The 14189-nt window shown below is 35.8% G+C and overlaps 1 protein-coding gene and 1 long non-coding RNA gene across 3 annotated transcripts in view; one reads left to right on the top strand and one right to left on the bottom strand.

Annotated features, from left to right (window-relative positions):
• LOC102022864 overlaps nt 1–8359 on the top strand; it is a 15742-nt gene extending 7383 nt beyond the window's left edge. Inside the window, exons 3-5 of one of the 2 annotated variants that reach the window (XR_001232316.1) lie at nt 5451–5596; nt 7418–7506; nt 8328–8359. This is a non-coding gene — a long non-coding RNA (uncharacterized LOC102022864). Of the gene's footprint in view, nt 1–5450; nt 5597–7417; nt 8167–8327 lie in introns of those variants that run through there. The other variant, XR_264973.2, reaches the window with a different exon arrangement.
• A 1855-nt stretch (nt 8360–10214) lies between these two features.
• Nucleotides 10215–14189, bottom strand: part of LOC102015462 (ankyrin repeat domain-containing protein 18A-like) — a 15177-nt gene continuing 11202 nt past the window's right edge. Inside the window, exon 5 of the mRNA XM_005412617.1 lies at nt 10215–10447. Within this exon, the coding sequence (XP_005412674.1) occupies nt 10215–10447 (233 nt within the window). The remainder of the gene's footprint in view (nt 10448–14189) is intronic.

Here is a 14189-nt window from a genome sequence, read left to right as displayed (position 1 = left end):
TAAAGTATCATGTCATCTGCAAATAGTGATAGTTTTACTTCTTCCTTTCCTATCCTTATAGGAGGATAAATAGGATCTTCTCCTGATAATCATTAACATGGAAAATATTCTGCACAAATGAAAATTTTCTCTGCCTATAATAAAAATAGTTGTTTAATCCATCTTAGAAGTATTGCAGTTTTACTATATGAATAGTCAGTACCTAGGTATAAAATACAGAATTCTTCAAGATCTCTATAGCGTCAGGTGAAGTGGTGCATGCCTGTCATCCCAGCACTCTGAGCTGTAATTCAGTGCCAGTACAGTCTGGGGTTGAACCTCATACTGCAACATAAAGCAAAGAAAACCAAGAACTCTATATATTTTATTTATAGTTATGGACTAAACTAAAGATTAAATTTGATATTTCAAAGGCATTGTTATGTAATAAGAGAATGTTAAAAGTTCTGTCTTCTCATTTTCTAGAAATCATATACAGTGCCTTCATCTCATTTTTATTTCTTTTAAGTTTTATATCTTAAATAATGGCCTTTTAGAAGACCTAAATGTATCATCGTTTACTAGTTTACTTACTGTGTTAGGGAAAAGCAAACAATGTTTGATTTAGAGAATTTTCTGTTCCGAAATAAGCATCCATGGGCAAGCATACAATAGTGCAGTATGAAATTTACCTTAACTGTTTCCATTCAGTCAGGGTCCCGTGTAGTCAGGAGGTAATGTGAACTTGCATAATGATTACAGACTGCCTCTCTAAACAGTCCAGTGTGGTTATTATCCAGTGAAACACACATTCCTGTTAATGTTTAGAATGTTTTGTTAATGTCTTGTTAATGTTGAGAAATAAATGTAAGCATTTATTTCCTATGTATTGTTCGCCATCAGTAATGGTTTAATAGGTTTATTTGTTGCTGTTGATTTCAGGTATGTCTCACACATTTCACTTTTCTCTTTTTCATCATGAAAGTACCAAATAGCTCTCAATTACCCTTCTAGTGGTAAATAAGAGAAACACCAAATGAAAGGAAAGCAATGATAATGATCAACATTTTTGTGAAGTAAGTTCTGTCCATGTCAAATAATTTGAATTAAGGTTTTACATATTATCTATTTTCCTTTTTTTGCTCTTCTGAAAAGGGAGTGAAAAAAAATTGTCTCACTGCCCTCAGGTAAGCAAACATCATGTTAAGAAGTAAGGAACATAATCAGTGTAGGAGGCTTGATGAAAATAACAAGGCATCCAAAGTTTGTGATTCACAATATGTGTAGAAAAGAGAGTGGTAATTCATTTGTTTTTTGTGATAAAATGATGTAATGATTAATTGATGGTGGTTTCGTCACAAGTGTTGATTTTAGCTTTATCAGCTTCTCTGCCATTTTCTTTCTGACTTTCTATTTTTGCTTTGTTTTGATATTTCCTTTAGTTTTCATACCTGTCATCACAGACTCTGGGAAGATACTCAGCTAATAGTACATTAATATTGATAAAGCAGCATGCAGTGCATTTGGTTCTCTGTATATTTTGGTTGCTTATGGAAACACATTTATTTATTACTCTTAGGTCATGTCAGTTATTGCTGACTAAAATCATTTGTTTAATTCTAATTCATTTAATTTTCTTTTCCTCTAGAATAGCCTGAGTGATATTAGAGCAGCCAAAATCCTACTGCATACAAATTTTGATACCTTAATGTGCACCTGTGTTCTTGAATCTGACTTCATATGAGATGCAGTGTGACAATTTCTCTATTTTTTATTCTTTGCAAGTGTGGTGGTTCTTATTCTTGAGTTTTCCCTTCGTATGAAACTCGGAATTTATACTCACATATACTCAACATCTTTACTCAATCATCTTTGCTATAACGTTTGCTAAACATATGGCCTTCTGCATCTCTTGTCTATAAAGTCCATATGTACTGGCCCTTATCCTAAATACTCAAGTTTAAACACGTTGATCTAGGAAAAGTACTTAATAGACTCTAGGGCCCACAGCAATAAATATTATTACCAATCAATTACTTTCAGTAATTGAAGACACTTGGAGGTACAGGGTTATTCAGGAAAATAAAGTTCCTCTACTATTTTCAGTTTGAAAAATTGCAGTTTTATTCCATCTCATACACCAAAAATCTTTTACAATTTCTCAAGTTGTTCTTAAAGAATTTTAATCTTTAAAACTCATATAAAAGTTTAGAAACTTAAGATACATTATCCTTTCTATAAAATGCACAAGTTAAGCTTCGTTGACTTCCTTGTAGGACCATGAAATATGCTACAAGGAAGGGATCTTAGTGGCCATGTAATATAATTTTTCCATATATGCATTAAGAAAACAAAGCCTTCACAATTTATCTAAACTGCACATTGGAGCCAGATTTAGCACCTGGGTTCTGGTGGGTCCTGGCACTCCCCAGCTGGTGCATGCTCCTCTTAATTAGGCTGACGTTTTTTCTTCATGGAAGAGGAAAAAAGTTGCCAGTGGTTCAGTACTTGTCTACTCAGGATGAATTCTGTATTAGAGGTAAGTGTAATAATGAATTTTCCTATTACTTTCTTCTCAATCTACACAGTTTTAATTCATTCAGAACTGTTCGCCAATAATTATCAGTGAGTCAGTTTGCTTTGGGACAACAAAGAAGAAAATGACCTGGCCTTCCAGAAACTTATTATTGTTTTACACAGCAAATCACTCCCTCTCATGGGAGTTCGTTTAGTTGCTATTTCTGCATTTGTTTATGCTTCTTGTAATGACTTTGACTAGATTTTTTCCTTGTTAGCTCTTATTTCATATATAAAAATAACAGAAATTTGAAGTGTAAACAATGGCACTTTGGCCCAGGAAACAGTAGGCACACAATTTAAAAACTAATAGTATATAAATAAAGAAAATATAGAACCAAATGAATGGAAAATGTAAGGGATATAGCTAATTCTAATTTCAATACTTTTGTCATTAATCTCATTGACTGCTTTGTATGACTAATACTATAATTTTGATTCTTGCATTAGAATGTATACCTTGATAAATATGTAATTTGCTAATGACAAAGGCATTTTATCTTTAAGAAATTTCTTTGAGACTCTCAATTTGACATAGAATTTTACTAAGGCAATAAAAAATTCATTCAGGTTTTTGCATAGTTGTCTATTTTTCAGACTATGCTGAGGTACATAAAGATGCTAATCTTTACACTTTTTATGATTACTTATTTTATTTTTACTTTCATTAGTACATATATGTAATACATAATGATTACATTACATTTACTGTAGGAGATTGGTACAGATGCATAACTTTTCAGTTCTCCTTTCCCCTCCCTCCATGCCACCTCATTTATCCAACATCAGATACCTTTACTTATAAAATCCTATAAATTTCTATGTGTGTGTGTGTATATATATATATATATGAGTAAAAAGCAGACTTAGGCCAGAGAATATATAAAATGCATAAGACAAACATAATAAGTCAAGATACACTTTTAGATACCTTCTTCATGCTGCAGTACAGTTTTTTTCATTCTTTCTTTCACTTTTTCTATTATCAGTCTGTTATTTTGGATATATGAATTTTTTTTTCATTTAAGAGAAAGCATGTGATATTTAAGCTTGTGTGTCTGAGTTACTTTACTTAACAGCATGGTCTCAAGTTGCATCCATTTTCCTACAAATGATCAAGTTTTCCTGCTTTGTGGCTGAGGAATTCTGCATTGTACACAAGCACCAGATATTTTTATCTGTTTTTCATCTGTTGATAAACATATAGACTTTTCCCAAGATTTAGCTATTATGAATTGTGCTGCTATAAACATGTATATACATACATCACTGTGCTGTGATGTCTTTAACTCCTTTGGGAATATACATAGAAAGGTCAATGGAATGTCTAACTTTGGTTTTGAGGAATCTCCATACCGATTTCCACAAGGGTTGTATCAGTTGGCAGTCACTGCCAACATCATCATTTTGGATTTCTTCACTCAAGAATTGGATGAGATTGAATATATATTACTTTTTTTTTTTTTGGTTTTTCTCTGGTACCAGGAACCGAACTCACGACCTTGTGCTTGCCAGGCAGGCACTTTTGCCACTGAGCTAAATCCCCAGCCCCGAATATATATTGCTTTAAATTGCAAATTCTCTGGTAATTTGTAACAACAGCGATAGGAAACTCATACAAGTCAAAACATCACAAAAAGTAATCAGGAATTGGCAGACTGCAAAACAAAGTAAGACATTGTACTACATATTGCCTTCAATAATTTGCTCCAACAAAAAGAAATATGTAGTTTAAAAATGAACAGAGAGAAAAGAATCATCATTCACTACTGCTACTCAAAACATACCTGGGCTGCTGTAATACAGTAATGTCTCAGGTCAGGAATGCTGCCATTTACAAACAATCTGGATCTCAGATAAAAGTGCTCAGCACAATTTTCCTTCCATGTGCAAACTCTACATCAGTTGAGGAACACAACTGTGGCCAACTTTCCTACAGGAAGAAAAATGCAGCCATCCTACAAAGATTGTAAACAAATGAAGTTCATGAATCCAGCTACCATTGTACTCTAATTGAAAGTACACTTGGATGCAAAGAATATTATCCAGGTAAAGCACAATTTATAATGAAGGATCTGTATTTGAAGAGAACGTTGCTGTCCTAAACATGGATGCTTCAGATGACAGAGACTTTATATACATCAAGCACAACTGATAGCACTATAAAGAAAAATAGACAAACCCATGATATCATGAGAAATTTTACTAGCCCTCTCCATGATATGCAGAATAAGTAGAAACTTAACAAATCTGTGGAAGACATAAGTGATGCTATCAACAAATAGGAATTCTTTGACATTTATACAGCACAGCATCCAAGAACATGCAGTAGGCATTGTTTTCAAGTATAAACAGACTATGGAATTTATAAAGAAAGACCATCTTCTACATATAAAACAAGTCATGGTGCTTTTAAAATGATTAATATCATGTGAACTATGTTTAGCGATTGTAATGAAATTAAAGTAGAAATAAATAACAAAATATCTCTTAAAATCCCCCCAAAATGTAGAAACTAAAAATAGAACATACCACGCTAAATGTGGTAAAGATCATTTATGAAGAAAGTCCAACTTACCTATTCTATGAACTTGCCAAAAGTCATATTGATGTTTTATTATGTAGCCTGATACCATTTCAAATAACTGGGGCCTGTGGATTTTGGTTTCATCCCCTTTGATGTCCTTGGATCAACTTTGGGGGAATTGGGAGTTTGTAGAAGCATTTTGTGGGCTTGAGTTCTCATGATTCTATGTGTTTGTTTTTTGTGCTGAGTCTTATGGTTTGATTTTAATGTCAAACTTTGTTTCTAGTATGGAGACCTCTTTAGTTAATTCTACCTTCATTTGCTTTCTCTGGGTGTGGCTAACTACCGACCTTTGTCTCCATCCCAGGATCAAACCACCTCTGTGTCAGTAAAGTCAGAGCTTGCAGCATATTTGACCCAATACACAATCTGCCGGAATGGGCCACAATATTGTTGATGACCTGAAGGCTATCCAGATATTGAAATCTGAGGAAAATCAATTAAGAGAACCAGGTATGTCTCCTTGGCTAGAATCATAAAGTCTGCATCAATTATACAATGAAACACAACAATGAATATTGACAAACACTAAGAACCACTAAAGTACCACCCTTCCCCATAAAACAGAGATTTACAGTGGAAACGCTAAGACAAACCAAATATTGACCTTCAGATGATGTACACTGAATATCTATACATGGAACTGCTTTACCTCAACTAAAAATAGCATAGTATTCCACAATAATATCATAGAATTAACTGTCTAAGATTCATAAAGCTTAATAGTGATACTAATAAATGTGAATGGAGTGGAGAACTAGAGAATGAAACAAACAAGATTTAAAAAATTAATGAGATAGGAAAGGGAGGAGAGAAAAGTAAGGCAGGGAGTCTGAGGACTAAAACGATATTAAGGGGCTGGGGATTTAGCTCAGCGGCAAAAGCGCCTGCCTGGCAAGCGCAAGGTCATGAGTTCGGTTCCCGGTACCGGAGAAAAACCAAAAAAAATAAAAATAAAAAATAAAATGATATTAATAGTGATGCAGAGTGCTGCAAAGAGTGAACAGAAAAAAAATACAAAAGATAAACAGCAACCCCAGCTGATGCAAGATAAGAAAAGAATTTGAAGAGAAACAGCTAAAAGGAAGTAAAAGAAGAGAGAGAAAAAATGGGAGAAAATTTAGAAAAGCTTATTCTAGAAACCTGAGGAGGGAAAGATAAAAGTGATACCAAACAGAAAAAAAATTTTAAAAACATTTGAGCCAGAGAAAGTTTTCCTGTGTCCTTGATGAGTGGTTTCTTTCCCAGGTTTGTAGTTGTGAGATCCAGCCAATCATGATTTTCTCTTCAGCTTTACGGCTTATGGGCTTTTGAGGTACTTCCTGCAGCAATATAAGTGAATGGCATCATGATGCCTAAAGTGTAGTTCCTGAAATCAAAAGAGGTGAGCTAGGGAGGTTGTGTATAGACTAGATCTACTGAGATGGGTGTGTCCCTGGTCCAGGGGAAGCTTGCTTCACTCTGATACTGCTTCTGATAACCAGACATAAACCATTGCCCATTTGCTGAATATATGTGTTTCTTTGAAAACGTTATTCAGCTCCTATTATATTCAGGTTATTATAGCATTAGAAATGTCTAATGATTTTTAATGATCTTTTCTATTTATTTTTTTCATTCATTAATTGTATTGGCACATTTTACATTTACATAAGAATCACATTCATCATAAGCAGTTGTACCTGTACATGATATAACTTGATTATTTTTTCCATTCCCCTACCCTCACTTCAACTCTGCTTCCCTTCCACATTTACAAAAGCTTTGTTTCCCTCTTTTCCCTTCCTTTCTTTCACTCTCTTGCTCCCTAGCTCCACTTCCCATTTGAATATTTTCTTCCTATTTCACACTCTATTACACATTTTGCTCCTTATCTACACTTTTGGATTCTCACACCAGAGAAACAGTACACTATTTACACAGGTTTCAATTCAACTTTTGAAGTTTAACTGATAACGCACTTTGTGGCTCCTTCATTGTTTTCAGATAGGCTGCCTGGATACAAAATGAGACTTTATTTCCCATAGAAGTTAATGTTTTAAAGGGCTTAAAGTGTTATTTTCTGATTGCAAAGTGTAAGACTTCAGGTAACTGGCCAGGTGTGGTGGTGCACGCCTGTAACCCCAGTACTCAGGAAGCTGAGTCAGGAGGATTGTTGCGAGTTCAAGACCAGCCTGGGCTACACAGTGAGCTCAAGGCCACATTGAACTGCATAGTGAGACCCTTACTCAAAAAGACAAAAAAAATAACTTCAGGTGACTCTGTATCCACCAGATATCCACTGAGGGCAATGTGCATCTGGTCACAGGAAGGTCTACTTCAATAGTGCCTGTTAAATATCCAGATGTATAAGGACCTGTATGGTGAGTGTGTGCATTTCTATGAAATTATATTCAGCTTTTATGGCAAGCAGGATATAATAGTGATATGAATGTCTAAGAAGCCTCAATTCAAGGTGTGAAGTTTACTGGTATCAAACTTTATTCTCCTACTTTGTTTTAAATTTAGATGCCTGAATATGTCATGGGGATTTACTTGCATAGAAATAAATTGCAGAATAGTCCTTCTAGTAGAGGTCCTAACTGCAGATAACTGCAGCTAGGAGTATTCGTGTACAGACTAGATTCTGGTCACTAGAATTCCCACTTCACTACAGTAGCACTCCTCAGATATCCAGATATATCGCGACCCATTTTCTGAGTATGTGTTTCTTTGAAATTGCTACTATGGTCTTGTGAAAAGGACACCATAGAGACATTCTGAATGGCTCTGAAGCCGCAGTTGGAATTTTGAAGTGTAAGTGATTGTCAGGCATTTCACCTGTTTTTATTTCAGATTGCCTCCCTACACATATGAGGAATTTAGTTCCATTGGAATTTAATGTCACAGAAGTGCCTAAAATTCAGTTTTGTACAATGATCCTGTGTTAGAACTATTTCTGTATAGACTGGCTACAATGAAATGTATTTGCTACTCTCACGTGATGGTCTATTTTGTGTGAATATTGCTTTTGAGATAGATATCCAAATATATAATGACCCATTTGTTGAAAGTGAATATTTCTTTGAAATTCCTATTTATTTCCTCTGAAAGAGGGGCTACTGGGACTTTATGCATGTCCCAGAAGCCTCAAATGTGAAGGCTCACACATGACAAACATTTCTCCTCCTATTTTCATCCTCAGGTTGCCTGCCTATATATGTAATGGAAGTTTACCTCCCACAGAAGGTCATATGGTAGTAGTGCCTACAGTGGTGTTTCTCATTGCAAATAATAAGCCCTATGAGTGTTTGCAGGGACTCAAAATGCAATGAGATGGATGTTCCTGTGGTCACGGGAAGCTTTGCTTCACTCAGATTCAGTAGTGCCTCCTTTCAAAACCTAATTCATTCTGCAGTTCTTATCACAAACTGAATTGGTTATGAACCACATAAAATTTCTGCTTAAGCTTCAATGTAAGTGGGATCACTCTATTCTGATGCCTATGAATGTGATCACAGACTGATTTTGGTTACAAAGTGAGTTACACTTTTCCATAAGGCTCAGTGTAAATAAAGTTAATATGATAGTCACCATATGTATATTTTAAACAGAAAAATACAAAACAAAGTACAATCTAGTCCAGCACAATGAGAAGAGAGAGAAAAATACCCCTGCTTGAGGCGTCTTCTGGAGCAGACAGGAAGGTTGGGTGGGGAGGAGGTTATTGTCCACAGGGAGATTCACCCTATCTAAGAACATCAGAAAGATCACTTGCAGGGGTTTCTTCTCTCTTTTGTCTTTTAGCAGCAGGGTGAATTTTGATGGAAAATCTGCAGTGGGACTTGTTTTGTCCCACACTGTGTAACTCTTCAAAAGTGAAAGGATGTTCTGGTACATCAGATTCAACACTGCATTCATTACAGTTATGTTGGAGTTGTGCTTCTCAAGGAAATCCTGGCACTCATGCCATTTCTCCTGAATGGGTTTTATCACATTACTGCCATCCTCCTACCTGCCTTCCTCTTCCTCAGCAGTATGCTCCTCAATAAGCATCTTGTGCTGCTCACTCTGGAGTTCAGCAAGTTCTTCCAACATCAGCTTCTACATATGGTCCTCAACAAGATCCTCTAGGTCTACATCACCAAAATCCAGAGCCATGCTTTTGACTGTGGATGCAACTTTCTCCACTACCTATGCATCAAGCCCTTCAAAGTCACATTTAGTGACACTTTTTGGCCACAGTTTCCGAGAGGTTATGTTGCAAGTATGTTATGTGCCAGCATCCCAGGATTTGTCTCTAAGGTTTGGCAGTGGTGGAAATGTTTTTCTGGTGCTTTATCACCATCAAAGATATCTCTTCAGTGACATTAAAGTACCTGGAGAACAGCACCTTTGTGTATAGGTTGTTGATGTTGCAAATCCCTTTCTGGTCCATTGGCTATAGGAGAGGTGTCATGTTGGAGGGCAGGAACTTGAGCTTGATGAAGTCATACTCAGGGTTACTCAGTGTCCACTTCATTCACCAAAGCTGGACGTTGATCCAGGTAACAGTCTATCTGAAACCTTTCAGACAGTTGGTTTTGAGAAAGATATTTCTTAATGTTGAATGTAAAAACCTCATTCAGTCATTCCATGAACAGTTGACTCATGACCCCACATTTTGATTTGGTCCTGCACATGACAAACAGTAAGAACACCTTCTGTGCCTTGAATGCAGAGAGGCTTTAGGAATGGTATATACACCAGGAGTAGCTCAGTCTTCAGACCAGCACTTGCCTTTGCACACTGCAGAAGGAGAAGGTTCAATCTTTCCTTTGTGGGATTTGGCCACAGAAGTGCCTTTTTCTCCAGAGTGGTACAATTTCTCTTCAGCATCTTCTACTAGAAGAGCCCTGTTTCAGCACATGTGAACACTTGATGACTGATGCATCCTTTGGATCCTGAATTCCATATATTTTTTTCTTATATGCTTCTGTAGTGTTCTTGTCAGCACTGGAACCTACACCATATTTTATCACACTGTGGATACCTCTTCTCTTATGAAATTTATCATTCTGGCCTCAGGCCTCAAATCCATCACTTGTTGCATTCATAGGGAGGTTTTCTTGCAGTAGATCACTGTGCAGTTTTCTGACTTTTTCACATCATGCTTCACTGTCATGTGTTTCTTATTCAACCACACTAACAAAGGTTTTTTCGTATCATGCAGCACTGATGTCCTCTGCTTCTCTAACCTCATTTCTCCTTTTTCCACATCAGCTGCTTGAATGGTATCTTTATTCTTTAGAAGATTTGAGATTGTCAACTTCACCATCTTGTACTCTGAGACAATATTAGTCACAGGAATATCATGTTCATGCTTTTCTGCAATTGACTTCTTTAATTCAATTAGTATTTTCTTCAAAACTTAATTTTTATCATTCTTGCATTGTATCCTATTATTTTCATTACCACTGTGCACCTTTGGTTCACCTTGATTGTGGCTCTGCACATTCTCCTTGCTTTTGTTTTCTTTTTACTACTGTGCTTGCTCTGCACTTTCTTTGGAACCATGCTAGATTGAGTAATACTTTGTAACACTCTATGTACCAAAATGCACACTGAGAAGCATCACATCCAGTGTACACACATTTGCCTTTGTTATTGTACCAAATTATTACTGTGCAAAGACATCATAATGTACCACATAATTAGAATTATTAAGTGACAAAATGCAGAACTTCCCACATTCTCCAAAATCAAACTGGTACTACCAGTAGAATAACTCCACACGACCCAAGCATTGAAAAGTATCTCTGTGAAATGATATGAAGTATGGACATCAGTGAAAAACTAACAGCTGTCACAGGCAATGAAAAATAGCTGGGCTGAATATGTGGCTAAAGATAAAACTCCAAAGTCAAGGCATGCTTTTGATACTTAGGATATTAGCAGTTCCCTCTTACTAAACTGAGGATCATGTGATTCATGTGAGAAATGAATATCCTCCTTATGTAGAGTTAGTATCACTTCTTCAACTTGGATATTTCATTTTCTTACATAAAGCAAATGAACTCATTGAAATAGCAATACTATTTTCTATTTATGGATTATTTATTATATATTGTATATTGTTTGGTATGTTTATTTTATTCAAATATCAAAACAACCCTCTGATTTATGTGGCCCCAACAACTTTCACAAATATTCTAAGTGAATGCATGTTAATACTATACTCTTATGAAGTTGGAAGTCAGAATAAGGTCAAAATGATTTAAAGTGTTCTCCTTGAGAAGAAAATGATGGAATATACCAAAGAGAAAATCTATGTTGACATCTCACAGTGGAATTACATTTTCACATTAATGTTGGGACACCTTTAAGAGAAATATCTGTTTTCTAATGAAATATATACAATACTTAATAAACTTTGCTAAAGGAACCACATTAGGTCTTTATAAATAACAAATGATCAAACATGCAAGAAACTTAGCATGGGGAGATTCTAAGCCTGAGACATTATTTTGGATAGTGAATTGTTTCCAGGCAAAAGAGATTTTTTTCCCAATACATAAAGTTTCTATTTGGCTAGTAAAGTAGTAACTTGAAATTATCGTCATTTCAATAGTGTTTCTTCTCAAAAGCTATGTGCAAAGGCACACATTAACCTACAATAATACTACAATTGTACTATGCATGAGGGTTATAATTAGATACTAATATGTGTGTATTGAAGTTAATATACTTTCATACTAAGGTCTGCATGTGATTTTGAGCACAGAGGGGTAATATATGGAGAATATTTTAGTGAAAAATTTCATACCTCACATTTAATGATTCAGAAAGCTAGGATTTATTATTATGATTATATAAGCACTATCATTACCCAATAATAACAGAAAATAAAAAGGAATCCAAAATTATTTAGAGGACTAATCATCTTCTGATTATTGAATGTTTAATGATCCTGAAGAAAAATAATCAGAAATATCATTGTAGTCTTTACACAGGAGTATATTAATACTTTCTGTGTACTGCAAACTTGAGCAAGAATGATGAGGTCACTTCTGTTGTAGAAGGAAATAGCATTATTAATCAACAGTGATATCACATGAAGATCCAATTCATTGACTAGAAAATTCATTTTTAGACTAAGTATCAAGAAAGCAATTAAAAGTTCACTTTAAATGCTCTGCATAAAACTGTTTAATGGAGCAGAAAACATCTTACTGTTCTATTACAATGACCAATTTGAGCACTTTTCTATATAGAATCTTCCAAAACAACACTGCTTAGTAAAGATAAACTTACTCTAAAGTTATATCCCATTAGAAGTGACTCATCTGAATGTTCTCTGATATTTTTGGAATTTCTTTTTCCACATCAGGTGATAACGTCGAGTAAATTTTAAGGACATTGCACATTTTCCATACTATATTATTTCTCCCCAGTATTAATTTTTTTACATACATTAAGGTTTGAGATATGAGTGAAGGCTTTCCTCCAACTTAATATTTGTAAACGATGTTTTAAAAATAAATAGTTGACTTTTTGAGGTGGTTTCAGAGAATGTATTTCTTCATTTGGTGTATATGTGAGGGTTACATATGTCTTTTCTGATGCAAGATAAGGACTGAAATTCTATTAATTCTTTGTGACATTTTTCTCTATGGTTTCTCTCCAGTATAAATTCTCTAATGATGATTAGAGGTGAATAATTATTACAGACACTGCAGAAGACTAAACCTGATAGAAATTATAAATGAATATAAATTGCATGGTGTTGTCTTATATCTAAATAGTAGGGAAAGTGTGTCTAAATTACTTCTATGATGGAGCTTTGTCCACTAGAAATGATCTGTAAAGGTGGAGTAATTGTTGAAGGCTTTCCTGTCATCTACATCCCTATAATGTTTCTCTGCAGAATGAATTCTGTTGTGGTAAGAGATGAACAATTCTTAAAGGATTTTCCACATCTTTAAATTGTAGGATATCTCTCCAGGAAGAATTGTCGTATAATAGTTTTTGAGCATTTAGTTAAGTGCTTTGCAACGGTCTTTGCTGTTGATGGGTTTCTCTCCACTATGAATTCTGTAGAATCAAGAAAGGACTTGAGTATTCTCTATGGCCTTGACACAGTCTGTTCAGTTGTAGGGCTTTGTCCGGGGAGAATTCTCTAGTGATGAGTAAGAGCTTGTTTATCATCAACAAAGGGAGAGAGAGAGAGAGAGCAATAAATATAGATAGTACAATTGGAGGCCAAGAAAGAAAAGTAAAATCTGTGAATTTGCAAGTTGGTGGATTATACTTTTGCAAACAGGGTTTGAGTGGTGCCTTCTTCAGGTGTGGGACATGCAAGACAGAAGAACACACGTTAGAAAAGAGTGTAAATGTACAGCGTGTTGTGGAATGCTCTCTGGAATGTGCTGAGATGAGTTGGGCTATGGGACTTCCACCAGACAGCTGAACTTTCAGAACTGTAGGGAGAGATGGGCAGAAAACTCAGCCAAATGCATGTCTTAGATGGTTAGACTATGGGAGTCAGAAGCGAAATGCCTGGAGACAGAAGAAAAATTCTACTGAGCATCCTTACCCCACTCCCACCCCAGACGCAAATAAACTGCGTTTGAATTTTCTGGACTGCGATTCTGTCAGACTCAGACTCATGTCCATTGCACTGACCAAGTGCTCATTGCTGAAACAGGCTTATCCTGGAGGCGGATTGTATGCCTCTTTGTAGGACACAGCATGAAAGCAAATGCATCAAATCTATGTGTTAGGGTGGGGACAGGTCCAGCTGCTGCTGAGAAGGTGGGGCTTGACCATGGCCATTATTATGGTTTGATCATGATTGTCCCCCAAGGTCCACATGTAGTGAGACACAGTACTTTTGGAAGGTGAGTGACTTGTGAGACTGTGCTGCCTTGCTATTAGATGATGGGTCCTGATTAGGTGTACAGCAAGGGGGATATGAACTTGAGGAGGAAAGCTCCCTCCCCAGCTCATCTCTTTTCTGCATCCTGAACACTATGATGTGAGCAGCTTCCCTTCTCTTCAGATCCTTTCTTATGTCACTCACAGTCTT

This window comes from Chinchilla lanigera, unplaced genomic scaffold (assembly GCF_000276665.1).
Source record: "Chinchilla lanigera isolate Chin_1 unplaced genomic scaffold, ChiLan1.0 scaffold00155, whole genome shotgun sequence".
Lineage (NCBI taxonomy): Eukaryota > Metazoa > Chordata > Mammalia > Rodentia > Chinchillidae > Chinchilla > Chinchilla lanigera.
This window is presented reverse-complemented; position numbering and strand designations above follow the sequence as displayed.